General features: G+C 45.7%; 1 protein-coding gene across 1 annotated transcript in view; it reads right to left on the bottom strand.

Annotated features, from left to right (window-relative positions):
* Positions 1-15,831: 15,831 nt before the first annotated feature.
* Positions 15,832-18,332, bottom strand: part of LOC306853700 (slit homolog 3 protein-like) — a 178,845-nt gene continuing 176,344 nt past the window's right edge. Inside the window, exon 36 of the mRNA XM_079391309.1 lies at positions 15,832-17,207. Coding sequence (XP_079247435.1) covers positions 16,972-17,207 — 236 coding nt within the window. The 3' untranslated portion in view covers positions 15,832-16,971. The remainder of the gene's footprint in view (positions 17,208-18,332) is intronic.

The following is an 18,332-nucleotide window of genomic DNA, read 5'->3' as shown; positions in this document are numbered from 1 at the left end:
TTGTGACTGGTGTGCACAGAAGAAAGGACTTAGGCAGAAATTGCCCAGACTTGCTGGTGCTTTTTTGCTTAGTTCATTACAGGTTGTGAGAAGGACTGGCTGTTTGCAGTTGCATCAAAAGACCCCATAGACCACATGCTCAAATTGTCTATTATATCACTGTGGGATTTCCTCCTTTAACAAAGCATTCTCCCCATGACCTCTCAGCACCTTTGAACACCAACTCAAGTATTTCATCTCTGACAGGGAGCTGTGAATGAATGATGAATTGCCTCTGAACAAAGTGCTGTCGTCCAACACAATCAGACTTGTTTACTTTACAGTCAAGGACGTTGCCTCTTCCCAGACCCAAATCTGCAGATAAATGAAGCTTGCATGGCACTGAGATGCCCAGGCGTTGTGTGCTGGACTGTGAGATTGACGGGCAGCGGGTGGGTGGGTGACTGAAGAGCAGAAATGGGCAGATGGTGGTCTGTTGTGACGTGATTAGGTGGCTTCACAGCAAACTGTCTGCTGGCAGGTGAGTTTAACCCCGCTGGGAAGGCTCAGTCTTGCTTGGCTGTTACAATTAGAAAACTTTGAGGCCACTTTATGTCCATGTATCAGGGCCACTCAGTCGCTTCAGTACAAAGCTCCTAAAGCTGTTTTAAGGTTGTCTACAACAGGGGTCTGAGGCCATGGACCCCCTTGGTTGATAGAAAGAACATTTGAAATACTGTATAAAATTTTATATATATATATATTGTGACGAGTCGGCTGCCTTCCCCCTTATTATCATCACCACCCCGTCCCGTATTCGCCGCCCTTCACCAGGCTCCTGACGGGAGTGGGTGTGTGAGAGAGGAGAGGCTAAAACTGCTAGGGCTGGCGGCGTGTGATGAGGCGCACCTGATGTGAATAGAGCCGCTGTTTAAATGCCGAGCGCGCCTCTCCTCGGGAGACCGGTCTCTTCCCCGTGCATGCACGCTGGTGTCCTCGTGGGTCCAGGAAGGGTGCGTAGAGGGATTCTCGCACAACCCAAGACGTTAGCTGCCGGACCCGCGGTCCGGACGAAGCCGCACCCGTGACACGGTCGACGGGCCAGGAAGTCGGGCCGTAGGATCCCCCGGAAGTGCCGCAGCGACTGAAGAGTGACGAAGCCGCTGGATGAAGCCGCCACCATCGCGCCCCGGTCCGAGAGGGGAGCGCGTGCGGCCGCCGGACTCCGCCCCTTACCTGGACCCCTCCTTCCAGAACACTGCCCTCCTTCACAAACCCCGCAGCACGAGGACACCAGACTCCCCTGGTTATTTTTGGACACTTTTCCCCCTTTGGACACTTATTTATATATATATATAGCTTTACTGATTATAATGGGAGTAATCTATTTAAGCCACTCACTTGTTGAGCAGATTGGGTGTGAACTCTTTCTCCACCAGCATTGTTTTTTTTTGCCAGCCAATTCCAGCAATTTTGATCATTTTCAGACAACATTTATGGCCCCCCAAATATTTTGTTATTTTTGTATGAATTCCTGAATGTGTCAAAAGAAAGAACAGGTCCTCTGCTATTAAGCAAGCAAAAACTTTTATTCTAGCTTCATGCATTGATTTTTTTTCAATGAAGTTTCCTAAAAAAAAAATATATATATATATAAATATTTTGAATAAAAAGCTGGGACAAATCACTTTTTTTTTTTTTCAAAGACTACGTCTGGATGGGATTCAGAATGATGATCAAAGTCGATCAAGTCCATCAACTCCTCCAAAAGCTTCACAGTCCTAAACTACTTCCTGGGCATGTTAGGCAGTTTTGATTTATATGCTGTTTAATACCTGATGATTGCATTATTTTACATATGCATCTGCTTACATACAGCATGCAATCACTTGTTTCTGCTTCTTTGCCTGTGTTTGATTTGGACGTTCAATACTTTTTCATAGATCTGTAAACATGGAAAGATGGAAAATTCCATCAATGGTGGAGAAAGAGTTAATTGCTAAAGAGTTTAAATGACCCTAACTGACTCGTTTAGCTCTGCGATAGTCCAGGTAAACTTGCAGACAGCTTGTTTTAGATGCTGACAGAAAGTCTGCTGGGGAAAGAGGGCAGCTCGGCCCACATTAGCTGGATTTCCATCCCATGCTGGAAGAAATGATCAGACTGGAAAGCGGACAGCTGTCAGTGATCTGAGGGCAGAGCAACAGTTAGTCTCGACCCATGCCAGGCCAGGCTGCCACCCCTCCACCGTCACTCTCCAAGAAACACTCAAATACCAAACATCTCAGATGACCACTGAACAACCAGCCATTGACTGCTAAAGGAAAAATTAACCTCATCCAAGAGCTTTTTTATCCTGGTTTTGTTAATCTGCATTATCCATATTTAGCTTTTTTTTTTTTTTTACATGCTCAAAACAATCATTTAAGTCTTATAGTTGCATTTTCTATTAAAAAAATGTCAAAAAGAAAAGGTGTCCTTAGCAAAACAGACTACATTTGTTCTGAGACTTTGCTTTTTCCTCATTTTTGAATGATCACCATTGGAAAGTAATGCAACAAAGACTGATAATGTCAACAGATTTGATTAATAGACCTACAAATCTCTGTGTAAAAATAATATAATAATCCTGCTATCGTTCTGAAGTCATCTTCCCTCCCAGTAATTTGGCTCTGAATCTCATGTGAAAATTGTTATTTTGATCCCCGTTGACAAAGTAGTGGATTATTCAGTAAATATACATATGTTAATTATAGGTATTTATTTCACCAAAAATAAAATAAAATAAAAAGACATTAAAAAAAATCCAAAATTTGATCTGGTGACCTCTGGTTGAGTTGACACAGAATGACCCAATAATGCTAGACAAGAATGATACATTTCCTGATGCACAAAGTTCCTGTCAAAATAAAGCAATAGGTACAAAAATGCTTTTGTCTCAAATACTGTATGTTCTTTTTGACATATTGCACAAGGTTCTGGTGTGCGGCTGCCCTGCCAGTTGGGTACCATCTGTTTGCTATCTCGGCCTGATTATAACCAGCTGTGTGGTGGGAACTTTCTTTCACACAGTGTCATGCTCTCTGTCAATGCCATAGTTCACTATCACATCCAATACTGGCAAGATACCATCTCCTTATGAATCATAATCCTTATGAATGCCCTCTCGGAAAACTTCTGGAGACATATCATTGATTTGAAATCTAACTCACAAATCCAACTTGTGAATGGAGTACCACAAATAAAATAGACAGGAATTTCTGAATGCAGTTTAAAAGTGAAAAAAAAAGGAAAAAAACGTTTCACTCTAATGCCGTTCTATACCTTTATGTCTTACATTATTCTGTGGAAAACACAAAAGGAGAAAAAAGACGTTATGAAAATACATGTCACTCTTTTAAGACTTCAAAAGCTCACAAAAACACCTTGGAATTATCAGAAAAGTAACTGCATTGTATTTCAAGTCTTCCGAAGCTATACAATAGTTTTATATGAAACACAAACCCAAAATGAATCCATTATTCACTTAAAATGTTTGAAATCCACCCTTGCTATACTTTTCAAGGTCATGGAGTTCAAAATAAACTGATATCTGATTCATGAGTGACTCATTGATGCGAGTTGAATCTATTCAATGAACGTATTCCACAGGAAAGAGAAAGTCATACAGGTTTGAAAGGATATGAGTAAATGATGACACTATTATCATTTTTGGCTGAACTATTCCTTGAAGTATTTTCATTCATTTCCTGCATCTGTGTTTGAATTCTGTGGCAATTTCCTCCCGTCTTCTTCCTCAGGAGCCCTTCCTCACATGACCACAATGTGTGGCTAATTCTGAGGAATTGCAAGTATTATAGTGCCTCAATCACTTGACATGCCCCAGCAGTTTTACCTCTCCATCTTCTCTTGTAGGAGGAAGAGCCACATGTTAGGGAACCAGGGTTAAGAGGCAAGCTACTGAACATAATGACTGAGCACTTGAAAGGATTTGAATGGCATGAAAGAGGCACAGATCCGTCTTTTTGTAAACACAGATTCTCACGGGGACTAGACTTATGGAGAGATTAGCCCCTTCAATAAACAAGTGGATGTATCAAGCTGCAAACCCGGCGCAGCTGGGCATTACTGCACCATTGTCCCGGGTAATCTGGGATGCTTGCCATTTAATCTGAATGCTATTAAAATCTCTCTTTTCTTGTGGATTACTAAGAGAGATAATAGAGCTAGTAGGTCGTCCTGACCTTCACATTAACTGCGAATCCCCCAGCGTTGCACAGAGTGTCTTCAAGTCTGGTTTAAACTGGTCCTAAGCAACTCCTGCTCAGGACCAGCACATGACCAGTTTAAACCAGCTCAAACCAGCAGCCATGCTTCAAAACATACCTAACCAGAAAATGCTGTTTTTTTCAACAGGGTATGAACAGAAAAATAAAATGTCCAAACAAGCAAGCAGTACAGTATAAATTAATCAGTTTGAACTGAAAAGGTCAGTTTTATTTGAGCAATATCACACAAGCAAGGCGGAGATAATCAGATGCAGATAATCACAGCTGTGCTAACATTCAGACCGATGTGAGTGTGATATTGCTGTATACAATAAACAAGAAGTCAGTATTGAATAACTTGCATGATATTATACACACTATTGCCAGTTTGTGTATTTTTTGCTCCCTGGATCCAACGGAAATAGTTCTAAACATGTCTCAGCAGAATCATCACCGAGCACAACACACAGTAGTGGAGTTACAACTATGTAAGGTTTATATCAGTCATTCTGATTGAGACACTTCTAAAAAGCGAATGGCTTCTGTTTCTTGCTTGTCAAATGTATATTAGCCTGTGCAGTGTGGCCTGCTGTCACCAACATTTGATTACATATGTCACGGAGTGACTAGAGGCAGGCGGAACCTTTGTGCGGGAAGATGTTTCCCTGCCGGAACTGTACCGGTGTAACACCTGGCCGGTTCCGGTTGTCCCGTGAGTTGTGAGTAAACGGGTGATTAGATGAGGAAATGAGTGTCAGGTGTGTGATGAGAGGGTGGCGATCGGCGATTGAGACACGTAATTGAGATGTGGATTATAAAAAGGCATGGTGGTGGGTAAGCAGCAGATAAGAGGAGGAAACCAGTGCGAGTGAGAGATCGCGAGGAGAGGAAGTGGGGCAGGGACGGCTCTTTGCAGGCTGTTGATCAGAGGAAACATTGATGCTGAAAAGGAGGACTTTGGAGACTGAAGGACGGATGTACACATGTTATCTTTTGGAACGAGCTAAGTACCATCCTACCCGTTTATATTGCTTTATAAAGCTTTGTGTTTCTCCATGGATGTGATGGTCAGATGATTGCTGGCCAGTAACTAAGTTTTCTGATGTGCTAATTTCTCTAAGCCAGTGTGCTTGTGGTCGTCCATCTCTCTCTCCCGCTGTCTTGCTGCCTGCCGTTTTCCATCTTTTGTCATCTTGGGTCGACCAAATGTATTGAAGACGAGGGTTTGAAAACTAAACATCATGTTGATTTGATTCTTCCCAAGCGAATACTGTTGGCTGTTATCCATCCTCTCGATTGTCCCTGGGTTACAGCGCTATTGAAGACTGAGGCGTTTGGTCGGAGCTACGAGCAGAGGCCCTAGTTTACTGTGAGTGTGTGGATTGCAGTGTGTGTTGGACAATTACACGTGTGAAGTCTTCGAGTGCTTTATTTAATACACGAGTGTGGGGAGTAAAGTCTGCCTTTGTTCGTGCCTTTGACCTGTTGGATCGCCTCACTTGAGGGGCGTTGGGTCTCGCTAACCAGTGCTTGTGGAGTGCATTATACAGAGCTGTGAGTTATCTGCACCTTCTATCCTCTGTTTGAGTCCAGTGAAGAGCCTGCTGAAGCTGTGAGTTATACGTACCCTCCACCCTCTGTCTGAGTCCAATGAAGGGCCTGCTAAAGCTGTGAGTTATACGTACCCTCCATCCTCTGCCTGAGTCCATTGAAGAGCATGCTAAGGCCGTGAGTTATACGTGCCCTCTATCCTCTGTCTGAGTCCAGTGAAGAGCCTGCTCAAGCTGTGAGTTATACGTGCCTTCTATCCTCTGTCTGAGTCCAGTGAAGAGCCTGCTCAAGCTGTGAGTTATACGTGCCTTCTATCCTCTGTCTGAGTTCATTGTAGAGCCTGCTCAAGCTGTGAGTTATACATACCCTCCATCCTCTGCCTGAGTCCAATGAAGAGCCTGCTCAAGCTGTGAGTTATACGTGCCTTCTATCCTCTGTCTGAGTTCATTGTAGAGCCTGCTCAAGCTGTGAGTTATCTGCACCTTCTATTCTCTGTCTGAGCCCAGCAAAGAGCCTGTAAAAGCTGTGTTATACTAACCCTCCATACTTTGTCTGAGTCCAGCAAAGAACTTGCTAAAGCTGAGAGTTACATGTACCTTCTATCCTCTGTCTGAGTCCAGCAAAGAGCCTGCTAAAGCTGTGAGTTATACGAACCCCCCATTCTCTGTCTGAGTCCCACCAAGAGCCTGCTAAAGCTCAAAGAACCTGCTAAAGCTGAGAGTTACACGTACCTTTTATCCTCTGCCTGAGTCCAGCGACGAGCCTGTGAAGTTGAGTTATACGAATCCTCATCCTTTGTCTGAGTCCAGCAAAGAACCTGCTAAAACTGTGAGTTAAATGAACCCTCCATCCTCTGTTTGATTCCAGCGAAGAGCTTGGTAAAGCTGTGAGTTATACTAATCCTCTATCCTTTGTCTGAGTCCAGCGAAGAGTCTGCTAAGGCTTGGAGAACCTGATAAAGCTGTGAGTTCTACGTACTTCCCATTCTCTGGCTGAGTTATTCCTCTCTCGCTGTCTTGGCCTGCTTCGAAGAGGATTCTAGGAAGACGGAGTGGATCGAGTGCCATTTTATCTTAAAAATACTTTTAATTTAATAAAGACGAACTTTGTATCTTTTATCTGATTGTCTGGTCTGGTGGTGTTCTCTGCTAGCTCCTTGAGGTGGTACGGTTCAGAGGGGCGGTGTAGAAAGGTCCGGTCGCCTGCCCCGGCCTGTGACAGATTTGGCGTAGTCGGCAGGATTCCACCTTGAGTTGAGCGACCAGAGACCCCCCGATGGCAGACGAAGATTTGCCGGCGGGCCGGCCTCAAGTTACGCCTATTTTTATGGGGGCTCCCTGGGCCCAGAGGTATGGGGGACCAGGTTCGGAATTGAGCTTATCAGAATGGAAGGCCCAGGTCGAGTACCTGGCGGGACTTCAGGGGCTAAGTGCCCCACAGAAGTTACAGTTCGTTCTGAATTCACTTGAAGGCGAGGCCAAGAGAGAGGTGCAGGCTGCACCTGAAGAGATTCGAGCTACGGCCCAAGCCATTTTTGATTTCTTGGCCGGGCAGTATGGCGATGCCACTCCAGTAGCTGTCCTCCGGACTCAGTTTTTTAATTGTAAACAGGGACCCCGGCAACCTCTACGGGCCTTCGCTCTACGATTGCGGGAGCAGTTTACTAGGCTGAAGGGGAGGCGTGATCATGGTCTGGGAGGAGAGGAGACTCTGTTGCGGGACCAATTTCTCCTGGGGCTCCGGGAAGGCCCTGTTCGTCAGAGCTTGCGGGTGCAGCTCCGCCGGGACCCCGGGCTGACGTTTGAGGATTTGCGGAGAGAAGCCTTGGCTCTGGAGTTGGACCATGCGGAGACTGCGGATTCCTCCGTTTGCATGGCCGCCAGTGGAACAAGTGACCCTTCCCCTTTGGGGCTGTCCGATTGGAGGCACACCTTACGTGCTGACCTTATGAAGGATGTCCGTGAACAAATGACCGAGTTGTCCAAGACCCTTCTGGAGGAGTTCCGCCGGGAACGGCCTCCTCTGACTTTACCCCGGGAACGTTCTTACTCGGATGGGAGTCGAGACCCAGGAAGAAGCCCATTCCAGCCTGCCGGCCCTAGATTCCAGTGGGACGAACAGGGTCGCCCGATTTGTAATGGTTGTGGAGAATCTGGACATTATCGTCGCCAGTGCGGCTCTCGCCGCAGTTCACAGGGGGGTTTTTAGAGTTGCCGGCTACTGTGGGTCAAGTGGCCGGGACCCCCTTGATGGACCCTTCATCTCCTGGCTTCAGAGATAGTTTAGTCGGGCATTGCCCCCTTGTGGAGATTCAGGTGAACGGCGTTAAAGTCCGGTGTCTAGTGGACACCGGGTCCCAAGTTACTCTATTCTCCGAAAGCCTGTCTAAAGAACTGTTCAGTGCCCAATGGTTACAGGGGGCAGAGGCTCCTTGGCTTACCCTGCGAGGGGCAAATGGTTTGGACATCCCCTACATTGGATACCTGGTCACAGACTTTGAGATCCATGGGGTCACCGTGCCGCAGAAGGGGGTTGTGGTGGTTCGAGACCCTTGCTTGGGGGCGCATCGAGCCCTCTTGGGCATGAATGTCATAATGGATTGTTGGGAGGAATTGTTTCAAGCTAGGCCCACTCGAGCCGCTCCGCCAGCCGAGAAATGGGAATGGAAACGTATTGTTGCTGATTGTCGCCGGATCCACACGGCCAGTTCCCAAAGAGACCGTGAGGATACCGGCCGGGTGGCTTGTCGATATGCCCTGTCTATCCCGGCTCGGAGTGAGGCTGTTATTTGGGCCCGGTTGCCTGCTCGGGCCTATGGACCGGAGGATTGGGTCCTTGTCGAGCCCCATTGGGATTGTCAGAGCGTGGAGGTGGCTCGAGGACTGGCCGTGGTCCATCGGGGCCGAGTGTCTGTGAGAGTACGGAACGTGAATCCTTATCCCGTTAACCTGTACCGCCATCAACGACTGGCCCGAGTTACTTCAGTGAGCCCCCAACAAGTGAGAGAAGGTGGGGAGGTTAGCTTCTGTCAAGTGAGCTCTACGGTGGTCGAAGTGGCCCTGAGGCGAGTGGACCAGCCTACGAGTCTTTCTGGAGAGGGGATGCCGGCTCATCTTCAGGGAGAATCCCTGCGAGGAGAGGGGCTGGAAGAGAGTCATACTCAACAGCTCCAGGATTTTCTGGCGAAATGGCAGCACGTATTTTCTACACACGATGAGGATTATGGTCGTACTGATGTTGTAAAACATCAGATTCCTACCGGTGATGCCGCACCAAGTCGGGAGCGGTATCGTCCGGTGCCGCCAACTCTCTACTCTGAGGTTCGTACCCTGTTGCGGGGGATGTTGGAGAAGGGGATTATTCGGGAGAGTAGTAGCCCTTGGGCAGCTCCTATCGTCTTGGTACGAAAGAAGACTGGAGCCTGGAGGTTCTGTGTGGACTATCGTAAATTGAACCAAGTAACTAAGAAGGACGCCTTCCCGCTACCGCGGATTGAGGACTCTCTTACCAGCCTGACTCGAGCCGCCTGGTATTCTACATTAGATCTTGCCAGCGGGTACTGGCAGGTGCAGGTGGAGGAGGGGGATCGGGAAAAGACCGCATTTACTACCCCCTTCGGGCTCTTTGAATGGGACCGGATGCCGTTCGGCCTTTGCAATGCTCCAGCCACATTCCAGCGGCTGATGCAGCGGTGTCTGGGCGGCCAGTTGGTGGACACCACGTTAGTATATCTAGATGATGTCATAGTTTATTCCCCAGACTTTGGATCCCACCTCCAGCATCTGGAACAGGTGTTTCGGGCAATGGAAAAGTACGGGCTTAAGTTACAACCAGAGAAATGTCAATTGTTCCGAAAAGAAGTGAAATTTCTGGGCCACTGTGTAGGTGCCTCTGGAGTGTCTGTGGATCCTGAAAAGGTGTCGGTCGTTCAAGGATGGGACCCACCCAAAACAGTGCGACAAGTGAGATCTTTCTTGGGCTTCGTGGGGTATTATCGGCGGTTTATTAAAAATTTTTCGAAGATCGCTAAGCCGTTAAATCAGCTCCTCGCGGGCTCAGGTCGTCCCCGTGGCCGGGGGTCTCCTCTTGTCGCTTGGGACTCCGCTTGCGATGCCGCCTTTCAGAGGCTCAAGCAAGAGCTGTTACAGGCTCCCATCCTGGCATATGCGGATTTCACCCAGCCCTTCGTCCTGTATACTGATGCCAGTAACATTGGCCTGGGAGCCGTGTTGGCCCAGCGGCAGCAGGGAATGGAGCGAGTTATAGCTTACGCAAGCCGAAGTCTTCACCCCGCCGAACGAAACGATTCTAACTACAGCTCCTTTAAAATCGAACTGCTGGCCATGAAGTGGGCCATGTGTGAAAAGTTTAAGGATTACCTGTGGGGAGCCAAGGTGTTCGTAGTAACTGATAACAATCCCCTGGTTCACTTGCGGACAGCCAAGTTGGGGGCAGTCGAACAACGGTGGGTAGCGCAACTGGCCAATTATGACTATCAACTTCAGTATCGACCGGGCCGGGAACACACTAATGCCGATGTGCTGTCCAGACTCCCGGAGGTCGAGGCCCGTGGTCCTCCGTTGGTGCCTTCTATTGGACACCAGGGGGAGCTCATGGTAGGAGCTGTGGAAGCACCTGGTTCCCATTTAGAGGAAGCCCCCGCTAGTTGGGGCTGGGATCCGCAGCGATGGAAGGAACGGCAGGAAGAGGATGTTGGTCTAGGGGCGATACGGTCCTGGTTGGTACAGGGGTTATGGCCTGAGGTGGCAGAAAGACGGGCCCAGACATGGGTAGTGAGAAAACTCCTCGGGCAGTGGGAGAGGCTCTGTCTGAGAGATGGGGTGGTTTGTCGGTCCATCCAAGACCCAGTGACGCATGACGCTGTGTGTCAGGTGGTGGTACCCGAGGGTCAGATCCAGGCCTTGTTACAAGCTTACCACACCCAGTTGGGACATCAAGGGCAGGAGAGGACGGTGTCCCTGCTGTGGAGGTATTTCTACTGGCCAGGGATGGAGACGTCCGTGAAGTCGTTCATTCGGAAATGTCAGCGTTGCACGCTCTTTAAAGCTAGACAGGAGGTGCGAGCTCCACTGGTCCCCATGCGGCCCAAGGCCCCTTTGCACATTGTGGCTATGGACTTTTTGACGTTGGGTCGACCGACGGATCGCTTCCAGAATATCCTGGTGGTAACTGACCTGTTCACGAAATATGCTTGGGCCATTCCGACTCTGGACCAGACAGCTATTACGACTGCAAACGCTCTGTGGAGGACGGTGTTCCAACCGTTTGGGTGCCCAGAGACCCTGCATTCAGATCAAGGGCCAAATTTTGAATCCAAGGTTGTCCAGGAATTGTGTCGACTTTATGGGTGTAGGAAGAATCACACCACGCCATACCATCCTCAGGGTAACGGGGGGTGTGAGCGGTTTAACCAGACCTTGCTGGGCTTACTGGGGACGCTGGACACGGACCATCAGAGTAACTGGGTTGATAGTCTTCCCGCCCTGGTACAGGCCTACAACAATAGTGTACATGGCACCACCGGGTATGCTCCAACTTACCTGATGTTTGGGAGACACGTGCGTCTACCCATGGATTTACTATTGGGAACGGCTGTGGCTGGAGAGACTGGGAGTCTGACTGATTGGGTAGGCAGACATCATCAACAACTCCACTCGGCGTATGAACAGGTCACTGACCGAATCAACGTAGCCGCTGCCAAAAACAAGCGGTTGTATGACCGGACGGCACGGGAGGCTCCGTTACTGCCCGGAGAGAGAGTTTTGGTACGGGACAATCGGCGCCAAGGGAAGGGTAAACTTAGTGACCGGTGGGAGGCCCTGCCTTATGTGGTGCAACGTCAACAACGCCCCGACCAGCCGGTTTACAGTATCCGCCCTGAGGGAACGTCGGGCCCAGAGCGGGTTTTACATCGGAACTTACTCCGCCCCTGTCCGAACTATCCGAGGCCTACAGTGGAGGTTCCAACAGTCCCTGTGGCCCCTAGGCCACCCTTAGTGGGGTGGGCAGTGGTTCCGAGGGGCCCGAACATCGAGCCAAGAGGGGTGGATCCCGCTTCACCACCGAGACGTTCCCAACGGGATAATAGGGGACAGCCCCCAGAGAGGTATGGGGATTGGGTGTCGGAACCCAGTTCTAGGGACTAGAACGGACTGGTGGGGGAGGATGTCACGGAGTGACTAGAGGCAGGCGGAACCTTTGTGCGGGAAGATGTTTCCCTGCCGGAACTGTACCGGTGTAACACCTGGCCGGTTCCGGTTGTCCCGTGAGTTGTGAGTAAACGGGTGATTAGATGAGGAAATGAGTGTCAGGTGTGTGATGAGAGGGTGGCGATCGGCGATTGAGACACGTAATTGAGATGTGGATTATAAAAAGGCATGGTGGTGGGTAAGCAGGAGATAAGAGGAGGAAACCAGTGCGAGTGAGAGATCGCGAGGAGAGGAAGTGGGGCAGGGACGGCTCTTTGCAGGCTGTTGATCAGAGGAAACATTGATGCTGAAAAGGAGGACTTTGGAGACTGAAGGACGGATGTACACATGTTATCTTTTGGAACGAGCTAAGTACCATCCTACCCGTTTATATTGCTTTATAAAGCTTTGTGTTTCTCCATGGATGTGATGGTCAGATGATTGCTGGCCAGTAACTAAGTTTTCTGATGTGCTAATTTCTCCAAGCCAGTGTGCTTGTGGTCGTCCATCTCTCTCTCCCGCTGTTTTACTGCCTGCCGTTTTCCATCTTTTGTCATCTTGGGTCGACCAAATGTATTGAAGACGAGGGTTTGAAAACTAAACATCATGTTGATTTGATTCTTCCCAAGCGAATACTGTTGGCTGTTATCCATCCTCTCGATTGTCCCTGGGTTACAGCGCTATTGAAGACTGAGGCGTTTGGTCGGAACTACGAGCAGAGGCCCTAGTTTACTGTGAGTGTGTGGATTGCAGTGTGTGTTGGACAATTACACGTGTGAAGTCTTCGAGTGCTTTATTTAATACACGAGTGTGGGGAGTAAAGTCTGCCTTTGTTCGTGCCTTTGACCTGTTGGATCGCCTCACTCGAGGGGCGTTGGGTCTCGCTAACCAGTGCTTGTGGAGTGTATTATACAGAGCTGTGAGTTATCTGCACCTTCTATCCTCTGTTTGAGTCCAGTGAAGAGCCTGCTGAAGCTGTGAGTTATACGTACCCTCCACCCTCTGTCTGAGTCCAATGAAGGGCCTGCTAAAGCTGTGAGTTATACGTACCCTCCATCCTCTGCCTGAGTCCATTGAAGAGCATGCTAAAGCTGTGAGTTATACATACCCTCTATTCTCTGTCTGAGTCCAGCAAAGAACTTGCTAAAGCTGAGAGTTACACGTACCTTCTATCCTCTGTCTGAGTCCAACCAAGAGCCTGCTAAAGCTCGAAGAACCTGCTAAAGCTGAGAGTTACACGTACCTTCTATTCTCTGTCTGAGCCCAGCAAAGAGCCTGTAAAAGCTGTGTTATACTAACCCTCCATACTTTGTCTGAGTCCAGCAAAGAACTTGCTAAAGCTGAGAGTTACATGTACCTTCTATCCTCTGTCTGAGTCCAGCAAAGAGCCTGCTAAAGCTGTGAGTTATACGAACCCCCCCATTCTCTGTCTGAGTCCCACCAAGAGCCTGCTAAAGCTCAAAGAACCTGCTAAAGCTGAGAGTTACACGTACCTTTTATCCTCTGCCTGAGTCCAGCGACGAGCCTGTGAAGTTGAGTTATACGAATCCTCATCCTTTGTCTGAGTCCAGCAAAGAACCTGCTAAAACTGTGAGTTAAATGAACCCTCCATCCTCTGTTTGATTCCAGCGAAGAGCTTGGTAAAGCTGTGAGTTATACTAATCCTCTATCCTTTGTCTGAGTCCAGCGAAGAGTCTGCTAAGGCTTGGAGAACCTGATAAAGCTGTGAGTTCTACGTACTTCCCATTCTCTGGCTGAGTTATTCCTCTCTCGCTGTCTTGGCCTGCTTCGAAGAGGATTCTAGGAAGACGGAGTGGATCGAGTGCCATTTTATCTTAAAAATACTTTTAATTTAATAAAGACGAACTTTGTATCTTTTATCTGATTGTCTGGTCTGGTGGTGTTCTCTGCTAGCTCCTTGAGGTGGTACGGTTCAGAGGGGCGGTGTAGAAAGGTCCGGTCGCCTGCCCCGGCCTGTGACACATACACATTCAAACGCTTAGCAGACAAATAAATACACTAGCAGTATTTTAGCAAAAGTAATGGTTTCTGTGATTCCCTTGTTATTCTTTTTTTGTTGTGGTTGTAATATCTCACCTAATCAGTCAATATGGTTCCTCTTGGCTTTTGAAAGCATTTAGATTGTCAACAAAAGCACTTATAAAGCCATCCACGGAATGATGAGAGTAGAATATTTAATAACAGGTAATTCCACTCAAATAACTGCAGGGGGCTCCAAAGTGGCAAAAAGAAAAAGAAAACAAATCCAATGTCTGTGGCAATGTCTCCAAGAAGCTTCTAGAAACCTGCAAAGCTCCCTGAAAAAATATGAGCAAGTGCACGTAGGCAAAAGCTGCAAAAGCAACGGATGCTCACACCAAATGTTGATTTAATTTAGTTAGTTAATTGATAAAGAAAATCTATTTATTTTAGACAGCATCTTCATTTTACAGCATTTTTACACAAGTGCCTAAAACTTTGAACAGTACTGTAGCTTTGCAGGAAGGTTTCTTGAAGCGTCTTGGAGAAGTTGCCACAGTTCTTCTGGATTTAGTCTCAGTTTGTTTTAATGTCACTCCAGACTGATGATGATCAGATCAGATCTCTGTGTGGAGCACTGGCTGTTTCAGACAAAAATCTCACTGGATTATTACAATTAATGGCAAAATTAATGTTTGGACATATAAACTGATATTTCCTACTGACACACTACAGTAAAAGATAGAAATAACTGACTTCAAACTATTTTTTAGCTGCTGAAAATACTAGTGTTCGAATCATTTTGGCCACCACTGTAGCTAGTTGAGTGCATATTCAAATGCAACCAGCCACGTTGTGAATGAATCAGTGTTGCAAACAATTCAACTGAGTGCTTCACTGACTCATAACGATAGTCGCTTGTCGCCTACTGGCATAACGTTGTAACCTGTAGAAAGACTCACTGAACAATCCCCACCACTAAAGCACAAACTGACAGTCTGTCTTGAATGAACAAACACAACAGTGTGATATAAACGGTGAAATGACCCAGTGCTTTCGGACTGTATAGTTTAATTTAGAGTAGCATACCATGGTATTTTTACTATTTCTGTATATGCAGAAATAGTAAGAGTATGGAAGGCTGTTCTGACCAGATTTGATGAATGGTAGGCTACTAACTGTCGTGCAATGTACTATGAGACCTAATGTATCCATATCAATATAAAATGCAAGACCACTGGGGCAAATAAGAACAAAAACTTACTGAGTGCACCCTTAAGGGATAAAGGATCAAGACCCAGTTATTCAAAGACAACAGGTCACACGAGTTTTGTGGAATACACACTGCGGGAAAAACATATCAAAGTTCAACAAAAATATCAGAGTTCACTGACTAATTGGAAATAAAATGGCCCTACAGAACAATCTGCCTGTTGTGGGTCAAGAACACGGCTGTAGTCAGAGTTTTCCTTTGTGTCCTGATTAGTGAAGGAGAAATCATCCTCATCTTAACCAAAATTATCAAATCTATCCTGGCACTAACAAATGCCTGACATTCAGACTCACAGCAAATTGGAGTATACCTCCATCTAGTGGACAAAACCCCTAAATACACCTTCTCTTCTCTTCACTCACTCACTCACACACACACACTGTATATAAAATACACACATTACACTTTTGACCAACAACTGACAATATGTCCTTGGGCTTTGCTGATCTGGATACTTGTTCCAGGTGCATATGAACATTACTGTACATTTGACATATTTAAAAGAAAAGAAGGACCTTATTGGAAATGCTTACATAAAATAAAATAAAAAAATGACAAAAAAAATCCAACTGTGTATTTCATTACAAGTTTAATTCAACATTCACTGTAAGTTAATCATCACTCTCTAATTCATATTTAACAAAACATTATTAGAAAACGCACCGTATAACAACCAGTCTTCTGATTAGAGGTGCTAACATGACATTGTTCACTGGGGATTCCTACCTTATACAACAGCATGTGGTGAACAGGGGCGAGACAGAACAAGGAGGAATATTCATTAACACTGATTAGCTTTTCCTTGGGAATATCTATAGACCTCGCTCTCTCTGAGTAAGACAATGAGTGTTACATCTGAAAAATGAAACAAAACAAAAACAAAAAGGGTACACATGAATCAATACAGTAGTAATGGGTGTAATATATTTGCATTTAATATTTTAGTAAAGGACGGTTATGACAGAATACTACGTCAGTATGAAGTGCTTTGCACCAGAGACACGGTCACCTGTATCACCTGCCGACGCATTTGGATTTCAACTGTACAAGGTAAAACAGGTAGAGAGCGTTTAACTATCATAGTTACTACAATAGCTTTACTGCTTGACAAGTTCACATTTAACTTTTCCATGCAGTCATGCAAAAAATTCACTCTGATGAGTTGCAGCTTGTAAACCAGAGCCACGCCGATGAGCTTCGCAAAGCAACATCCAAAGTACAAAATATCAGCCCATCCCACTCGAAGCTCCATCCTTGAAATCCGCAGGTGAGCTCTCTGAGGTCCGTTAGGAAGCAGTTCATTTGTTGCCGCCACCAGAACACAGGAAGTTGGCTCACCACTTCCTGTGTTAGAGAGTCTAGAGAGTCCTCGCCTGATTGGGCACTTTTCAGCTCTCACACTTCACAACAGACATGCAATACGCAGACCAAATTAATTCTCAGGTTAGGTTGTACATTTATATAGATTTATACATATTTATATAATTCATATATTTTCAGGAATGTTAATCTGTGTGATTTTGTTCGACGATACAAAATTACTTTTCATATGACACATATAAGCAACATCATAAAAGCAGTCTCTTTCTTTAAAAAAACATCCCTTAATAAAAATAAGTTCTATTTGTGTTTTGTTTATTTTACAATATATTTTCTTTTCCGCTCCATCTTCTTCTCCAGGTTTGGGACGAGGGGGGAAGGTTGGCTAATATTACAATTGGCACTTTTTGCAGCCGCACTCCACGGTGGTCTCCATCTCCTCGGAAAAGGAGGATCCGTCGGAGCACTTGAAGCTGACCTTCCGTCTCCGGCTCTTGGTGGGGGTGCAGCACAGGCCCGAGCGGCAGGCGCTTGGACACCGAGCGATTTTAATGGTGGAGGTGCAGTTTTTATGGCCCATATTACGCTTGAGCAGCTCACGGACCATCTCTCCTTGGCACGTCGGCTCTGCGTGGAGGAGGGGACGGAGGACAGGTCATCAGATAAAGCATTTATGTAAGAGATTAATAAACATAAGGACTTTCGGGTCAGATATTGACTTGTGTTGCTTCACTCTTCTGGATTCTGTACGGCAAGCTAAAGATTACATGAGACAGCATTTGTAGTGAATGTGTTATTTTTGAGTGGAAACATCATTTTGCAGGAAATAAAATGTGGGAATTTTATTCATCAGGATTTGATTGCATGAAGCACTCCCATTCATTTTTGATACAAAGAAATATATTTTTTATAACAGATTATGCTATGAGCTCTGAGTTTGTTTGTTTTTTAATCAAAGGTACACTGATGCCAAAATGTTGTTTTTCACAGAAGTCTCTTATGCTCACCAATATTATTTGATCAAAATATAGTAAATATTAGTAATATAATAATATTGTGAAATGTTATTACAATTTAAAATATCTGTTTTAATACGTTAAAATGTAATTTTCAGCATCATTACTCCTGTCTTCAGTGTCACATGATCCTTCAGAAATCATTTGAGTACTCTAATATGCAATATATTTGCTGCTCAAGAAATATTTCTTCTTATTATCATGAATTATGTTGAAAACAGTTGTGCTGTTTAGTGTTTTTTGTGAAGCATTTGATATAATTGTTTTATGAATAAATACAATTTTGTTTGTAAAAGTGTAAAGTCTGCATTCTTTCTAAATAAAAGTACAAATATATATATTTTTTTAAAAAAATACTGATTTTGAACTGTATTGCATATGCAATACAAGACTGACTGGTTATTATTGTTGTGCTCTATTGAAATGAGATATTATTGCCAGTATCAAGATATTATTGAGATATCATTGATATCCCCACCCAATGAAGTTTGGTTACATCTGCAGAAGAAAAAATCATTTATAATGCATAGTAACTTATTAGATTTTAATGAAAGATTTTCAAAAGAGCAATAAAGTTTTTGAATGCGGATCTGCAATGTATTAAATTACAATTAGTAAATGGATATACATACCTAAAACAATATAACAAAAGAATGGGTGATAGAGCAAGGGGTTAAAGCAACCTCACTGCAAAATTTTAGGCCCCCATAGAAAAATGTGCACTGATGAAATGTGC

This window comes from Barbus barbus (genome assembly GCF_936440315.1).
Source record: "Barbus barbus genome assembly, chromosome: 33".
NCBI classification, from domain to species: Eukaryota; Metazoa; Chordata; class Actinopteri; order Cypriniformes; family Cyprinidae; genus Barbus; species Barbus barbus.
This window is presented reverse-complemented; position numbering and strand designations above follow the sequence as displayed.